Source organism: Hypanus sabinus, chromosome 11 (assembly GCF_030144855.1).
Source record: "Hypanus sabinus isolate sHypSab1 chromosome 11, sHypSab1.hap1, whole genome shotgun sequence".
Taxonomy (NCBI): Eukaryota; Metazoa; Chordata; class Chondrichthyes; order Myliobatiformes; family Dasyatidae; genus Hypanus; species Hypanus sabinus.
This window is the reverse complement of record NC_082716.1, coordinates 52,387,478-52,406,142: the sequence shown is the minus strand read 5'-3', so window position 1 is coordinate 52,406,142 and position 18,665 is coordinate 52,387,478. Positions and strand designations below refer to the sequence as shown.

General features: G+C 50.0%; 1 protein-coding gene across 1 annotated transcript in view; it reads right to left on the bottom strand.

Moving 5' to 3' along the window:
• Positions 1 to 18,665, bottom strand: part of scp2a (sterol carrier protein 2a) — a 105,363-nt gene that overhangs the window by 43,945 nt on the left and 42,753 nt on the right. The window contains exon 11 of the mRNA XM_059984326.1: positions 479 to 586. Coding sequence (XP_059840309.1) covers positions 479 to 586 — 108 coding nt within the window. The remainder of the gene's footprint in view (positions 1 to 478; positions 587 to 18,665) is intronic.

The following is an 18,665-nucleotide window of genomic DNA, read 5'->3' as shown; positions in this document are numbered from 1 at the left end:
CGCAGCCTGCAGTTTTCAGGTTTACCTATAATGCTCTTTTTGAATAAGGGTCTATTCCCTCATCTTCTCATAACTCACCCACGCTTAACGAACATGCAAAGATCTCTGCCAGGACCCCAGAAATCTCCTCCCTTGCTTCCTTTAGCATCCTGGGATTGATCCTCTCTGGCCCTGGGTCTTTATCCACTCCAATATTATTCACACTTTCTCCTTCCTGATAAGAAATGCCCTCCACAGTCACAACATAGCCTTCCCTTCACTCTCCAGTCACCATATCCTCTGATGAACACTGATGAGAAATATTCACTTAGGATCTCACTTGTATCCCTGGTTCCACATAAATTCCTTAGTTTTACAGGTCACATTGGAACATTTGCCGAAATAGCAGAGTTAATCTGCTTTCCTATCTTTGTAGCACATTATTCCAGGTTACTTTCTTTCAATTAGTGGCAGTCCTACAACCAAGAACAGCTCGTACCTGTAGCACCCAATGGATGTCCTTTAGATAGAAGTCCGCCACTTGGATTTATGACCCACTTTCCACCATATGTATTATCACCTCTGTCAATCAATTCTCCAGCTTTACCTAGAAGAGCAAATACCAAATCAGTAACAGGAATTAGAATCTAAATAGACAGAGAGCTGAAATATGATTCCAGCACTCCAGATTACCTGACGCAAGAGGTACTGCAGATGCTGGGAATCTAGAGCAATACACACAATGTGCTGGAGGAGCTCAGCAGGTCAGGCTGCATCGCTGGATGGGAATTAACAGTCAACGTTTCAGGCCTAGACCATGCATCAGAATATTGCACCAGATTACTTAACAAGCTTGAACAGAAAAGCGAAATATTGCAGCTTGCTGGAAAGACAAAGGAAGGAACTTTTGGAAATGCTTAATAATCTTTCACTAGAACTGTTGAAAATGAAGTTGTAACAGGATACATCAGAAAATATCACCTCTAACAACTACATGGGCCTTCAATGGCAGGAAGAGAGGCTGGGATTAAAAAGCTGTATGCCGCAGATGTCACAAGTGGTGATGATGTTGGGGTGACTGAGGAGAGGATCGGAGTGCTGCACAAGTGGTGATGATGGTGACCGAGGAGGGGATCGGAGTGCTGCACAAGTGGTGATGGTGACTGAGGAGGGGATCGGAGTGCTGCACAAGTGGCGATGGTGACTGAGGAGGGGATCGGAGTGCTGCACAAGTGGTGATGGTGACTGAGGAGGGGATCGGAGTGCTGCACAAGTGGTGATGGTGACTGAGGAGGGGATCGGAGTGCTGCACGTGGTGGTGATGGTGACTGAGGAGGGTATCAGAGTGCTGCACGTGGTGATGATGGTGACTGAGGAGGGGATCGGAGTGCTGCACAAGTGGTGATGGTGACTGAGGAGGGGATCGGAGTGCTGCACAAGTGGTGATGGTGACTGAGGAGGGGATCGGAGTGCTGCACAAGTGGTGATGATGGTGACTGAGGAGGGGATCAGAGTGCTGCACGTGGTGATGATGGTGACTGAGGAGGGGATCGGAGTGCTGCACAAGTGGTGATGGTGACTGAGGAGGGGATCAGAGTGCTGCACAAGTGGTGACGGTGACTGAGGAGGGGATCGGAGTGCTGCACAAGTGGTGATGGTGACTGAGGAGGGGATCAGAGTGCTGCACAAGTGGTGATGGTGACCGAGGAGGGGATCGGACTGCTGCACAAGTGGTGATGGTGACCGAGGAGGGGATCGGAGTGCTGCACAAGTGGTAATGGTGACTGAGGAGGGGATCGGAGTGCTGCACAAGTGGTGATGGTGACTGAGGAGGGGATCGGAGTGCTGCACAAGTGGTGATGGTGACTGAGGAGGGGATCGGAGTGCTGCACAAGTGGTGATGGTGACTGAGGAGGGGATCGGAGTGCTGCACAAGTGGTGATGGTGACTGAGGAGGGGATCGGAGTGCTGCACAAGTGGTGATGGTGACTGAGGAGGGGATCGGAGTGCTGCACAAGTGGTGATGGTGACTGAGGAGGGGATCGGAGTGCTGCACAAGTGGTGATGGTGACTGAGGAGGGGATCGGAGTGCTGCACAAGTGGTGATGGTGACTGAGGAGGGGATCGGAGTGCTGCACAAGTGGTGATGGTGACTGAGGAGGGGATCGGAGTGCTGCACAAGTGGTGATGGTGACTGAGGAGGGGATGGGAGTGCTGCACAAGTGGTGATGGTGACTGAGGAGGGGATGGGAGTGCTGCACAAGTGGTGATGGTGACTGAGGAGGGGATGGGAGTGCTGCACAAGTGGTGATGGTGACTGAGGAGGGGATGGGAGTGCTGCACAAGTGGTGATGGTGACTGAGGAGGGGATCAGAGTGCTGCACAAGTGGTGATGGTGACTGAGGAGGGGATCGGAGTGCTGCACAAGTGGTGATGGTGACTGAGGAGGGGATCGGAGTGCTGCACAAGTGGTGATGGTGACTGAGGAGGGGATCGGAGTGCTGCACAAGTGGTGATGGTGACTGAGGAGGGGATCGGAGTGCTGCACAAGTGGTGATGGTGACTGAGGAGGGGATCGGAGTGCTGCACAAGTGGTGATGATGGTGACCGAGGAGGGTATCAGAGAGCTGCACAAGTGGTGATGGTGACTGAGGAGGGGATCGGAGTGCTGCACAAGTGGTGATGGTGACTGAGGAGGGGATCGGAGTGCTGCACAAGTGGTGATGGTGACTGAGGAGGGGATCGGAGTGCTGCACAAGTGGTGATGGTGACTGAGGAGGGGATCGGAGTGCTGCACAAGTGGTGGTGATGGTGACCGAGGAGGGGATCGGAGTGCTGCACAAGTGGTGATGGTGACTGAGGAGGGGATCGGAGTGCTGCACAAGTGGTGATGGTGACTGAGGAGGGGATCGGAGTGCTGCACAAGTGGTGATGGTGACTGAGGAGGGGATCGGAGTGCTGCACAAGTGGTGATGGTGACTGAGGAGGGGATCGGAGTGCTGCACAGGTGGTGATGGTGACTGAGGAGGGGATCGGAGTGCTGCACAAGTGGTGATGGTGACCGAGGAGGGGATCGGAGTGCTGCACAAGTGATGATGATGGTGACCGAGGAGGGGATCGGAGTGCTGCACAAGTGGTGATGGTGGTGACTGAGGAGGGGATCGGAGTGCTGCACAAGTGGTGATGGTGACTGAGGAGGGGATCGGAGTGCTGCACAAGTGGTGATGGTGGTGACTGAGGAGGGGATCGGAGTGCTGCACAAGTGGTGATGGTGACTGAGGAGGGGATCGGAGTGCTGCACAGGTGGTGATGGTGACTGAGGAGGGGATCGGAGTGCTGCACAAGTGATGATGGTGACTGAGGAGGGGATCGGAGTGCTGCACAAGTGGTGATGGTGACCGAGGAGGGGATCGGAGTGCTGCACAAGTGGTGATGGTGACTGAGGAGGGGATCGGAGTGCTGCACAAGTGGTGATGATGGTGACCGAGGAGGGGATCGGAGTGCTGCACGTGGTGATGATGGTGACTGAGGAGGGGATCGGAGTGCTGCACAAGTGGTGATGATGGTGACTGAGGAGAGGATCGGAGTGCTGCACAAGTGGTGACGGTGACCGAGGAGGGGATCGGAGTGCTGCACAAGTGGTGATGGTGACTGAGGAGGGGATCGGAGTGCTGCACAAGTGATGATGGTGACCGAGGAGGGGATCGGAGTGCTGCACAAGTGGTGATGGTGACCGAGGAGGGGATCGGAGTGCTGCACAGGTGGTGATGGTGACTGAGGAGGGGATCGGAGTGCTGCACAAGTGGTGATGGTGGTGACTGAGGAGGGGATCGGAGTGCTGCACAAGTGGTGATGGTGACCGAGGAGGGGATCGGAGTGCTGCACAGGTGGTGATGGTGACTGAGGAGGGGATCGGAGTGCTGCACAAGTGATGATGGTGACTGAGGAGGGGATCGGAGTGCTGCACAAGTGGTGATGGTGACTGAGGAGGGGATCGGAGTGCTGCACAAGTGATGATGATGGTGACCGAGGAGGGGATCGGAGTGCTGCATGTGGTGGTGATGGTGACCGAGGAGGGGATCGGAGTGCTGCACAAGTGGTGATGGTGACTGAGGAGAGGATCGGAGTGCTGCACAAGTGGTGATGGTGACTGAGGAGGGGATCGTTGCTGCACAAGTGGTGATGATGGTGACCGAGGAGGGGATCGGAGTGCTGCACAAGTGGTGACGGTGACTGAGGAGGGGATCGGAGTGCTGCACAAGTGGTGACGGTGACTGAGGAGGGGATCGGAGTGCTGCACGTGGTGATGGTGACTGAGGAGGGGATAGGAGTGCTGCACAAGTGGTGATGGTGACTGAGGAGGGGATCGGAGTGCTGCACGTGGTGATGATGGTGACCGAGGAGGGGATCAGAGTGCTGCACAAGTGGTGATGGTGACTGAGGAGGGGATCGGAGTGCTGCACAAGTGGTGATGGTGACTGAGGAGGGGATCGGAGTGCTGCACAAGTGGTGATGGTGACTGAGGAGGGGATCGGAGTGCTGCACAAGTGGTGATGGTGACTGAGGAGGGGATCGGAGTGCTGCACGTGGTGATGATGGTGACTGAGGAGGGGATCGGAGTGCTGCACAAGTGGTGATGGTGACTGAGGAGGGGATCGGAGTGCTGCACAAGTGGTGATGATGGTGACTGAGGAGGGGATCGGAGTGCTGCACAAGTGGTGATGATGGTGACTGAGGAGGGGATCGGAGTGCTGCACAAGTGGTGATGGTGACTGAGGAGGGGATCGGAGTGCTGCACGTGGTGATGATGGTGACTGAGGAGGGGATCGGAGTGCTGCACGTGGTGATGATGGTGACCGAGGAGGGGATCGGAGTGCTGCACAAGTGGTGATGGTGACCGAGGAGGGGATGGGAGTGCTGCACAAGTGGTGATGGTGACTGAGGAGGGGATCGGAGTGCTGCACAAGTGGTGATGGTGACCGAGGAGGGGATCAGAGTGCTGCACAAGTGGTGACGGTGACTGAGGAGGGGATCGGAGTGCTGCACAAGTGGTGACGGTGACTGAGGAGGGGATCGGAGTGCTGCACGTGGTGATGGTGACTGAGGAGGGGATCGTAGTGCTGCACGTGGTGATGGTGACTGAGGAGGGGATCGGAGTGCTGCACAAGTGGTGACGGTGACTGAGGAGGGGATCGGAGTGCTGCACGTGGTGATGGTGACTGAGGAGGGGATCGTAGTGCTGCACAAGTGGTGATGGTGACTGAGGAGGGGATCGGAGTGCTGCACGTGGTGATGATGGTGACTGAGGAGGGGATCGGAGTGCTGCACAAGTGGTGATGGTGACTGAGGAGGGGATCAGAGTGCTGCACAAGTGGTGATGGTGACTGAGGAGGGGATCGGAGTGCTGCACAAGTGGTGATGGTGACTGAGGAGGGGATCGGAGTGCTGCACGTGGTGATGATGGTGACTGAGGAGGGGATCGGAGTGCTGCACAGGTGGTGATGGTGACTGAGGAGGGGATCGGAGTGCTGCACAAGTGGTGATGGTGACTGAGGAGGGGATCGGAGTGCTGCACAAGTGGTGATGGTGACTGAGGAGGGGATCGGAGTGCTGCACAAGTGGTGATGATGGTGACTGAGGAGGGGATCGGAGTGCTGCACAAGTGGTGATGATGGTGACTGAGGAGGGGATCGGAGTGCTGCACAAGTGGTGATGATGGTGACTGAGGAGGGGATCGGAGTGCTGCACAAGTGGTGATGATGGTGACTGAGGAGGGGATCGGAGTGCTGCACAAGTGGTGATGATGGTGACTGAGGAGGGGATCGGAGTGCTGCACAGGTGGTGATGGTGACTGAGGAGGGGATCGGAGTGCTGCACAAGTGGTGATGATGGTGACTGAGGAGGGGATCGGAGTGCTGCACAAGTGGTGATGGTGACTGAGGAGGGGATCGGAGTGCTGCACAAGTGGTGACGGTGACCGAGGAGGGGATCGGAGTGCTGCACAAGTGGTGATGATGGTGACTGAGGAGGGGATCGGAGTGCTGCACAAGTGGTGATGATGGTGACCGAGGAGGGGATCGGAGTGCTGCACAAGTGGTGACGGTGACCGAGGAGGGGATCGGAGTGCTGCACAAGTGGTGATGGTGACTGAGGAGGGGATCGGAGTGCTGCACAAGTGGTGATGGTGACTGAGGAGGGGATCGGAGTGCTGCACAAGTGGTGACGGTGACTGAGGAGGGGATCGGAGTGCTGCACAAGTGGTGATGGTGACTGAGGAGGGGATCGGAGTGCTGCACAAGTGGTGATGATGGTGACTGAGGAGGGGATGGGAGTGCTGCACAAGTGGTGATGGTGACTGAGGAGGGGATCGGAGTGCTGCACGTGGTGATGATGGTGACCGAGGAGGGGATCGGAGTGCTGCACAAGTGGTGACGGTGACTGAGGAGGGGATCGGAGTGCTGCACAAGTGGTGATGATGGTGACTGAGGAGGGGATGGGAGTGCTGCACAAGTGGTGATGGTGACTGAGGAGGGGATCGGAGTGCTGCACAAGTGGTGATGGTGACTGAGGAGGGGATCGGAGTGCTGCACAAGTGGTGATGGTGACCGAGGAGGGGATCGGAGTGCTGCACAAGTGGTGATGGTGACTGAGGAGGGGATCGGAGTGCTGCACAAGTGGTGATGGTGACTGAGGAGGGGATCGGAGTGCTGCACGTGGTGATGGTGACTGAGGAGGGGATGGGAGTGCTGCACAAGTGGTGATGGTGACTGAGGAGGGGATCGGAGTGCTGCACAAGTGGTGATGGTGACTGAGGAGGGGATCGGAGTGCTGCACAAGTGGTGATGGTGACTGAGGAGGGGATCAGAGTGCTGCACAAGTGGTGATGGTGACTGAGGAGGGGATCGGAGTGCTGCACAAGTGGTGATGATGGTGACCGAGGAGGGGATCGGAGTGCTGCACAAGTGGTGATGGTGACTGAGGAGGGGATCGGAGTGCTGCACAAGTGGTGATGATGGTGACCGAGGAGGGGATCGGAGTGCTGCACAAGTGGTGATGGTGACTGAGGAGGGGATCGGAGTGCTGCACAAGTGGTGATGGTGACCGAGGAGGGGATCGGAGTGCTGCACAAGTGGTGATGGTGACCGAGGAGGGGATCGGAGTGCTGCACAAGTGGTGATGGTGACCGAGGAGGGGATCGGAGTGCTGCACAAGTGATGATGGTGACCGAGGAGGGGATCGGAGTGCTGCACAAGTGGTGATGGTGACTGAGGAGGGGATCGGAGTGCTGCACAAGTGGTGATGGTGACTGAGGAGGGGATCGGAGTGCTGCACAAGTGGTGATGGTGACCGAGGAGGGGATCGGAGTGCTGCACAAGTGGTGATGGTGACCGAGGAGGGGATCGGAGTGCTGCACAAGTGGTGATGGTGACTGAGGAGGGGATCGGAGTGCTGCACAAGTGGTGATGGTGACTGAGGAGGGGATCGGAGTGCTGCACAAGTGGTGATGGTGACTGAGGAGGGGATCGGAGTGCTGCACAAGTGGTGATGGTGACTGAGGAGGGGATCGGAGTGCTGCACAAGTGGTGATGGTGACTGAGGAGGGGATCGGAGTGCTGCACATGGTGATGATGGTGACTGAGGAGGGGATCAGAGTGCTGCACAAGTGGTGATGATGGTGACCGAGGAGGGGATCGGAGTGCTGCACAAGTGGTGATGGTGACTGAGGAGGGGATCAGAGTGCTGCACAAGTGGTGATGGTGACCGAGGAGGGGATCGGAGTGCTGCACAAGTGGTGATGGTGACTGAGGAGGGGATCGGAGTGCTGCACAAGTGGTGATGATGGTGACTGAGGAGGGGATCGGAGTGCTGCACAAGTGGTGACGGTGACTGAGGAGGGGATCGGAGTGCTGCACAAGTGGTGATGGTGACTGAGGAGGGGATCGGAGTGCTGCACAAGTGGTGATGATGGTGACTGAGGAGGGGATCGGAGTGCTGCACAAGTGGTGATGGTGACTGAGGAGGGGATCGGAGTGCTGCACAAGTGGTGATGATGGTGACCGAGGAGGGGATCGGAGTGCTGCACAAGTGGTGATGGTGACTGAGGAGGGGATAGGAGTGCTGCACAAGTGGTGATGGTGACTGAGGAGGGGATCGGAGTGCTGCACAAGTGGTGATGGTGACTGAGGAGGGGATAGGAGTGCTGCACAAGTGGTGATGGTGACTGAGGAGGGGATCGGAGTGCTGCACAAGTGGTGATGGTGACTGAGGAGGGGATCGGAGTGCTGCACAAGTGATGATGATGGTGACCGAGGAGGGGATCGGAGTGCTGCACAAGTGGTGATGGTGACTGAGGAGGGGATCGGAGTGCTGCACAAGTGGTGATGGTGACTGAGGAGGGGATCGGAGTGCTGCACAAGTGGTGATGGTGACTGAGGAGGGGATCGGAGTGCTGCACAAGTGGTGATGATGGTGACTGAGGAGGGGATCGGAGTGCTGCACAAGTGGTGATGGTGACCGAGGAGGGGATCGGAGTGCTGCACAAGTGGTGATGGTGACCGAGGAGGGGATCGGAGTGCTGCACAAGTGGTGATGGTGACTGAGGAGGGGATCGGAGTGCTGCACAAGTGGTGATGGTGACTGAGCAGGGGATCGGAGTGCTGCACAAGTGGTGATGGTGACTGAGGAGGGGATCGGAGTGCTGCACAAGTGGTGATGGTGACTGAGGAGGGGATCGGAGTGCTGCACAAGTGGTGATGGTGACTGAGGAGGGGATCGGAGTGCTGCACAAGTGGTGATGGTGACCGAGGAGGGGATCAGAGTGCTGCACAAGTGGTGATGATGGTGACCGAGGAGGGGATCGGAGTGCTGCACAAGTGGTGATGGTGACTGAGGAGGGGATCGGAGTGCTGCACAAGTGGTGATGATGGTGACCGAGGAGGGGATCGGAGTGCTGCACAAGTGGTGATGGTGACTGAGGAGGGGATCGGAGTGCTGCACAAGTGGTGATGGTGACCGAGGAGGGGATCGGAGTGCTGCACAAGTGGTGATGGTGACCGAGGAGGGGATCGGAGTGCTGCACAAGTGATGATGGTGACCGAGGAGGGGATCGGAGTGCTGCACAAGTGGTGATGGTGACCGAGGAGGGGATCGGAGTGCTGCACAAGTGGTGATGGTGACCGAGGAGGGGATCGGAGTGCTGCACAAGTGGTGATGGTGACTGAGGAGGGGATCGGAGTGCTGCACAAGTGGTGATGGTGACTGAGGAGGGGATCGGAGTGCTGCACAAGTGGTGATGGTGACTGAGGAGGGGATCGGAGTGCTGCACAAGTGGTGATGGTGACTGAGGAGGGGATCGGAGTGCTGCACAAGTGGTGATGGTGACTGAGGAGGGGATCGGAGTGCTGCACGTGGTGATGATGGTGACTGAGGAGGGGATCAGAGTGCTGCACAAGTGGTGATGGTGACCGAGGAGGGGATGGGAGTGCTGCACAAGTGGTGATGGTGACTGAGGAGGGGATCGGAGTGCTGCACAAGTGGTGATGATGGTGACCGAGGAGGGGATCGGAGTGCTGCACAAGTGGTGATGGTGACTGAGGAGGGGATAGGAGTGCTGCACAAGTGGTGATGGTGACTGAGGAGGGGATCGGAGTGCTGCACAAGTGGTGATGGTGACTGAGGAGGGGATAGGAGTGCTGCACAAGTGGTGATGGTGACTGAGGAGGGGATCGGAGTGCTGCACAAGTGGTGATGGTGACTGAGGAGGGGATGGGAGTGCTGCACAAGTGGTGATGGTAACTGAGGAGGGGATGGGAGTGCTGCACAAGTGGTGATGGTGACTGAGGAGGGGATCGGAGTGCTGCACAAGTGGTGATGGTGACCGAGGAGGGGATCGGAGTGCTGCACAAGTGGTGATGGTGACCGAGGAGGGGATCGGAGTGCTGCACAAGTGGTGATGGTGACTGAGGAGGGGATCGGAGTGCTGCACAAGTGGTGATGGTGACTGAGGAGGGGATCGGAGTGCTGCACAAGTGGTGATGGTGACTGAGGAGGGGATCGGAGTGCTGCACAAGTGGTGATGGTGACTGAGGAGGGGATCGGAGTGCTGCACAAGTGGTGGTGATGGTGACCGAGGAGGGGATCGGAGTGCTGCACAAGTGGTGATGGTGACTGAGGAGGGGATCGGAGTGCTGCACAAGTGGTGATGGTGACTGAGGAGGGGATCGGAGTGCTGCACAAGTGGTGATGGTGACCGAGGAGGGGACCGGAGTGCTGCACAAGTGGTGATGGTGACTGAGGAGGGGATCGGAGTGCTGCACAAGTGGTGATGGTGACTGAGGAGGGGATCGGAGTGCTGCACAAGTGGTGATGGTGACTGAGGAGGGGATCGGAGTGCTGCACAAGTGGTGATGATGACCGAGGAGGGGATCGGAGTGCTGCACGTGGTGATGATGGTGACTGAGGAGGGGATCGGAGTGCTGCACAGGTGGTGATGGTGACTGAGGAGGGGATCGGAGTGCTGCACAAGTGGTGATGGTGACTGAGGAGGGGATCGGAGTGCTGCATGTGGTGGTGATGGTGACCGAGGAGGGGATCGGTGCTGCACAAGTGGTGATGATGGTGACTGAGGAGGGGATCGGAGTGCTGCACAAGTGGTGATGATGGTGACTGAGGAGGGGATCGGAGTGCTGCACAAGTGGTGATGGTGACTGAGGAGAGGATCGGAGTGCTGCACAAGTGGTGATGATGGTGACTGAGGAGGGGATCGGAGTGCTGCACAAGTGGTGATGGTGACTGAGGAGGGGATCGGAGTGCTGCACAAGTGGTGATGGTGACTGAGGAGGGGATCGGAGTGCTGCACAAGTGGTGATGATGGTGACCGAGGAGGGGATCGGAGTGCTGCACAAGTGGTGATGGTGACTGAGGAGGGGATCGGAGTGCTGCACAAGTGGTGATGATGGTGACCGAGGAGGGGATCGGAGTGCTGCACAAGTGGTGATGGTGACTGAGGAGGGGATCGGAGTGCTGCACAAGTGGTGATGGTGACTGAGGAGGGGATCGGAGTGCTGCACAAGTGGTGATGGTGACTGAGGAGGGGATCGGAGTGCTGCACAAGTGGTGATGATGGTGACCGAGGAGGGGATCGGAGTGCTGCACAAGTGGTGATGGTGACTGAGGAGGGGATCGGAGTGCTGCACAAGTGGTGATGGTGACTGAGGAGGGGATCGGAGTGCTGCACAAGTGGTGATGGTGACTGAGGAGGGGATCAGAGTGCTGCACGTGGTGATGATGGTGACCGAGGAGGGGATCGGAGTGCTGCACAAGTGGTGATGATGGTGACTGAGGAGGGGATCGGAGTGCTGCACAAGTGGTGATGATGGTGACTGAGGAGGGGATCGGAGTGCTGCAGCGGGAAGTAATACCTCAAGGTGAAACATTGGTTTAAGTGCGCTATTGCAAAAGTCTGTTTTTGGTGACGAGTGAGTACTGAACACTGAATAATGTTTGTACTCAATCTCCCAGTAAGAGGGACTGTATGGTAATGGAGCCTTTGATAGTGGAGGGAGAGTGGAATGGAGCTACTGATCCACCAGTTATGTGGCTAAACCTGGAGGGCCCAGGGTGTGAATATTAGTACATTAAATTGTTTTTCTCAGCATCGACATGTATTCATTCTGCAATTAGAAGAAATATTACTTATTTTGCTGTGCATTAAACCAGAGCTAATAATTAAATCCTCACCGTTAATTTGTTAATGAATAACTAATACATTGCCATGATGGGACATTTCTAATTGCTTTGTCCAGTCCATGCCCTGTGACATGAATTACTGTTCAAGGAACCATGAACACTAGAAACAGATTATTATGTGGACTGTACTGTACATATTTATAGCCAGGGTGCCTCATACTTTTGCAGTATTGCACTGTACTGCTGCCACAAAATAAAAACTAATTTCATTACATATACGAGTGCTGATAAGATCAATTTTGATATTGGTCTCTACTGTTGATTGAGAGCGGGAAGTAGGCAGGGAGTTGGGAATCATGTTTGTGAAGAGGGGAGTGAGCAGAGAGCACCAGAGAGACATTCTGTAATGGTTAATAAACCAATTGTTTGGAATCAAATGACCTTGCCTGGTGTCTCAGAGCTAGGTGTATCTTCACTCACACCACTGCCCGCCCCCAGCACTCCTCCTCTGCCGCATGCCCCACACCCCTCCCAAGGCATTCCACCCTCACCATTCCCACCATTCTTTGCTCCCGCCAGATTTGCAAACTCACTCTCCGCTCCACATTGACAAGTATAGTACTGTGCAAAAGTCTTAGGCACCCTTGCTATATACGTGTGCCCAACACTTTTGCCCAATAGTCTGAATAATTATCTTTGCCTTAGAAAGATGATTAATAATGGCGTAGGTGAGCACGCTGATCTCTCTTCTGGAAGTAAGAGTTTGAACCTAGTTAGTCTGATGATCTGAAGGTCATTTACTTTTTTTGGAACTTTATTGAACAAACACATATCTACAAGCAAGCATCGGCTATCAGTCCACAGTTCACTGCATAATGGTAAATACCTATATTAACAACACTGGGATAGAAGAGAGTAGGAGCAAGAGAAAGAAGAAACAAAGAGCACATACATACAGTTACAAAGAAACACAAACAGACACACGATCTACATACTTTACACCACCCCTCAATGTAGATTTACATCTATTTTAAATAAAATCACAGTCCTCAGTAAATCAGCTCAAGTCCCACATTTTACCAGGCTCCTGTGTGGGCCTTTCACTGTGCCAGGTACACTATAACACAGTTCCACCTTTCCAAGTAAGAGTCCATTTTCAGTTGTAAGCTTTCAGTGAAATTTTCCATACAGTTCACTTCTTTCATTCTCTGTCTCTCTGTTCCAAAGTGGGTGGGTGAGATTTAAGCCAGTTGATAGTTATCATTTTACGAGCAATCAGAATCAAGACTCTTAACATGTATAGTTTATTCTTCTCTAATGCAGATTGCAGGAGGTTGCCTAAAATTAAATGACTAGGTTCAAAGGGTATACTTATATCTAAAATCCTTATTTCCTCAGCGACCTTGTACCAAAATTCCCTTAATTTGGGACAATCCCAGAATATACATGCAAAATCTCCCACTAGACCACAGCCTCTCCAGCAAAATCTGCTGTTTTTTTGTGCATATAATGATACTACTAATGGGGTTTTAAAGTATCTCATCTGTATTTTCCAAGCAAATTCCATTGGGACTATACAAACATTTATGCCATGACTCCCAAAACCTCTCCCACTCTTCCTTTTCTGTTATGGTATTTACCTCCAATTCCCACTTATGTTTAACATCTGACGTGCTATCCATTGTGTCCAGGTTTTGTTTATATATACAAGATACAATTTTCTGGGATTGCGTCCTACCTATGATGATCTCTATCCAAATTTTTTCCAAGTTATTTGGCTGTATTTTAAGATTGTTCCATTCTTTGTGTGATGTAAGGTAATGTCTAATTTGGAAGAATCTATAAAAGTCACTTGATACAAGGTCGAATTCAGTTTGGAGTTGGGAGAAAGATTTGAGAACCTCACTATCAAACATTTGGTCCACAAGAACCAGGCCTCTTTGTGCTGAATCAGAATCAAACCAGAATCCAGTCTTGCTGGAATAAAATCTGAAATGAATACAATTCTGATTGCCCTAGATATAGTCCTTGGAAGATCTAATTTTTTTCCTAATTCTATCCCATACTTTCAATGTATAGTTAACCCATTCATTCTGAGTCTCAACATTCTTCCACATGTTTGGATTTAAAAAGAGAAGAGCTGCTAAAGATAATTCACCAATTGAATTTTGCTCTATGTGAACCCATCTTGAATCCATGACTTCTCTGATCCATGACACGATTGCTCTTAACTGTGCAGCCCAATAATAGGCCTTTAAATGAAGTAAAGCTAAACCTCCCTGTTTTTTATTTGAGCATAACACTTTCAGTCTCACACTGGGCCTCTTTTTCTGCCATATAAACTTACTGATGAGTCTATCCAACATTTTAAAAGTAGATACAGGAACTATTTATGGGTAGAGCACTGAAAAGAAAAAGAAACCTGGGCAAAATATTCATCCTGATCACTTCTACTCTACCTATCAGTGATAAAGGAAGCATCTCCCAATGTTCAAGGTCTCTCCTCACTTAATTAATTTAACATAATTGGCTGCCAAGAGCTGGGAAGAACTATGAGATAAACTAACCCCCAAATATCAAAAGCCCTGTTTTGGCCAGCGAAAAGTCACTTCATCCAGCTGACTTGGCCAGGTCCCTGTAATCTTCATAGCTTCTCAAACATTGCATAAGCGGGGAAACTCATGAAAGAGGATTCTTTATAAAGAGAATAATGCCACTTGCAAATAAAGCTATCTTATGGGTTAGACCTCCTTTATCTGTTATACCCTCAATTTGTTCATTTTGTCTGATTAACTCTACTAGTGGTTCGATACTTAAGGCAAATAATATCGGGGATAGGGGACTCCACTGTCTGGTTCCCCTTTTGAGCCTGAAGAAATTGGAACAGTATCTATTTACTCTAACCCTGGAAATTGGATCTTTATTCAGTGTCTTCATACAACTTTGAAATGTTGCATTAAAACCCATTTTTTCTAAGGTATAGTCTAAGTATATCCAATCCACCCTATCAAATGCCTTCTTGGCATCTAAGCTAAGAAGCATTGAGGGGTGGATGGATCTCTGTACTAAAGAATGGATATTTAAAGCTCTCCTAACTTTATTTGCTCCCTGATGGTCTGGAATAAATCCAGTTTGATCTGGATTAATCAATTTTCCTATATATTCCTGTAGTTTCTTTGCTAAAATGGAACAAAGAATCTTCACATCAGTACCAAGCAGGCTGATCAGGTCTTTATGAACTAAATGCTATAGGGTCCTTTCCATCCTTGTAGATTACTGATATGATTGCCTCTGGCCAGCTCTCTTGGGGGGGGGGGGGGGGGGGGTCATGTTCATTCAGAGCATAACTAAAAATTTTACATAAAACTGGGGTAAGTTCTGTTGTAAATATCTTACAGAACTCACTCGGAAATTCAAACGTACCCAGGGATTTATTATTTTAATAACATCTTTCATTTCTAGTTCTGAGATTGGTTGTGTCAGTGAAACAATCTCGGTTTCTTAAAGTTTGTTTATACAGATGTCTCTGAAAATTTCATCCAGCTTGCCTTTATTTTGTGGTGGATCCAAAGAATCATACAGATCTTTATAGAAGGCCCTAAATGCCTCTGCTATATCGTTTGGGTTCAGAGAAAGATAAAGATGTCTAATTTTTGGAACAACTCTGTTAAATTGTGCCTTTCTGAACTGAAATGCTAACAGATGGCTGGCCAGATCCCCATCTCATAATACTTTTAACTTGTGTATCGAAGTGCTCCTTCTGCTTTAGATGTGAGCAACTCATTCAAGGTATCCACACACTTTTGTAGGTTTTTCCAGTCATCCTTGTTCAGGGTTAATTTGTGCATTTGTTCTAATCTTTTTATTTCACTTTGTAACTGATTATATTTTTCATTTTGGTATTTTTTCATTTGAACAGTCAGATCAATACATTTTCCCCTAATCACAGATTTTGCATCTTCCCACAGTATCGAGGGAGGAAACCTCCCCATTGTCATTTGTCACAAAATATTTGTCAATGCATTGTTTTAGTTGATTATAGGAGGAGAGGTCCGTCAACGTGGGAACATTGAGCCTCCAATATTGGAAGTGCTGCTCAGAGCCTCCTTCCAGTACAAGTCTAACAGGAGCACAATCTGACAATGTAATGGGTTCAATAACACATTCCTTCACTGGATGGAGGTTCTTCTTTGGGATGCAAATAAGGTCAATTCTTGAATATGAGCCATGGGCTCTTGATACTTTAGACTAAAATCCCTGGTACCTGGATTCAATGCTCTCCAGCCATCAACTAGCCCAAGCTCATCCAACGTAATTTTTACTGCTTTAGACTTCTTGTTCAGGGGTTTCCCATTCCCAGGTAATTTTCCAAACTCCTATTAAGAATACATTTATAGTCTCCTCCAACTCTAGTTTCCCTGGCAAGTAATAAAGCTACTTCTTTGAAAAAGGTGAGGTTATCTTTATTCGGTGCATAGATGCTCATGATAGTAAACTCTTCACCTCCCCCTCCCATCGAGCCAAAAGCTAACACATATCTACCCTGCTCATCTTTAACCTCTTTTTATACCACAAAATAAACTGATCTGTTAACTAATATTGCAACTCCCCGCTTTCTACTATAAGGGCAATATGAATAATAGATGATCTACCCACACTTTTTTTTGTGTTCCACATCTCCTAAATGTGTTTCTTGTAATAGAGCTATAGTGCAATTCAGTTTTTTCAACAGAGCCAATTATTTTTCTTTTTAATGGGGTGATTGATCCCATTAATATTATAACTGATTATGTTGAAAGTGGCCATGATACAGTATCTCTCTTACTACATCACCACCCCTCTCCCACCTTCAACCAAACTCGGCATTTTTATAGTATAATAATTGAAAAACTTGTAACGACCTGCCAATACCTAAAGAACTATTTACAAAAGAATATAACCCACAAAACACAACAAAACCAAACAAGCCTCCAGAAACCCAGTTGGACTTCTAAAATTCTTGGTTGAGTTGAGTTTGGTGATTCCTTTTCCTTTTCTGTCTGCTTAACAAAATTTAACTCCCCCCCCCCCCCACGAAACTGCATTGTATATCAAAATATGGCAGTTATGCTGGTAAATAGCTGTACATGTTGGTGAAGACAGTTAAATATTACTCACACCCAGAAATTATTAATCAGTCCAAAGAAGACACCGTTCATAATACCTCGTTCTTTGAAAGAAAAATGTAATCATCTTCTTCTTATGTCAGGAAAGCTCTCATGTTTGTCTCCAACAGCGTAGCGCTCCCTCCTCCTCGCCCCCTACGCTGCACCTGCCATACCTCACTGATAAGTCACAGGTCCAGCTTCTCCCTCCCACTCACCGGCATGGAGATGCCCAGGTTGTTCAGTGCAGGTAAAGCTTCAATCAAGGAAGGAAAGGTCTTCACTCCAGCATCCAAGTTTATTCTCAGCTGCACTGGGAAGCGACAACTTGCTGGCTCATCTTTCCGTTTTAGCTGTTTGATCATGGCACGGACTTTTGCTCTTCTTTTCTGGACCTCAGGAGAGTAGCCCTGATCAAAATAGATGATTCTGCCTTGTTTCTGAGCCCATGCTTGACACAGTACTGCCTCTTTTACTTGTATAATCCAAGAAGCGTACAATGACTGAGCGCGGTGTTGCAGAGGGTGCTGGTCGGTGTGCTTTTTCAGTGTGTATATTTAAGTCCTCTGTCAGTCGAAGCATCGTTTTAATTAACTGTTTGACAAACCGCACCAAGTCTCCTTTCTCACTGCCCTCAGGTATCTGATAGATTCTTAAGTTATTTCTTCGTAAGCAGTTCTGGAGATCATCACAAGCCTCGGTCAAAGCGGCTTCTCGCTTCAACGGGTATTTAAGTATTCTTTCATGCCGGAACCATGCGTCCTTGTTAGCACTAATTCTGGACTCACGCTCGGGAGATTTCTGCTCCAGCAGGTCCAGTCGTTCCTTCAGGTCTGTCACCGAGGTCTCCAGTCTAGACAGGGATGCCTTGGTGTCTGAAAACAACTCTTGATTTTCTTTTCTCAGCTCTTTCAACTCACATAGTAACACAGCCATACCTTTTCGTCGTCTTTGCTAGCTTCGGCCTGTTCTGGCGCTAGCTATATCTTTTTGTCTTTGCTTTCTCTTTGTATTTCTTGTTTTTCAATGTGTTTTGAAGTCCAAGACTTGTGTTCCTCTACTCTTTTCTTAGCAAAAATATCGTTCATAGATAGTCAAAAGTAACTTAGCAGCTATTATTCCAAGTTTTGTGGGAGGGAACGCGAGGCAGGTCAATACTGAATCATGGCGTCACCGGAAATCTGATAAGCTGAAGGTCATTTACATTTAAAAACTGCATTAGCTATTTGTGAAATTCTTTTCTTTTTCTTTTTAAATCTTTTTATTAGTTTTAAACAAACATAAATGAAACTTGAATACAAGATGTTTGAGAGTACATAATAGTTTAAATAGACATTCAGATATGTAATAATAAAAATATATAACCTCTCAAACCCAGAACAATAATGAACAAAGAAGTAAAAAGAAAAAAAAAGGAAAAAGATCCCCAAAAAAAAAGTGAAAAAAAAAACAAAAAAAACACTAACCAACATGGGCCATTGAATAATATTAAGTACATATACAGTAGTGCCAATAACTCCGAACCTCCATCCAATCGATTAAGGATAATATAAGTAAGGTTTAGGAAAAGACAATTCAACTCATGTGAAAATGTTGAATAAAAGGTCTCCAAGTTTCTTCGAATTTAACTGAAGGTTCAAAAACCACATTTCTAATCTTTTCTAAACTCAAACAAGAAATAGTTTGAGAAAACCACTGAAATACAGTTGGAGGATTAATTCCTTTCCAATACAATAACATAGATCTTCTAGCCATTAATGTTACAAATGCAATCATTCGTTGAGATGAAGCAGATAAACGATTATTATCCGTCATTGGTAAACCGAAAATTGCAGTAAGAGGATGTGGTTGAAA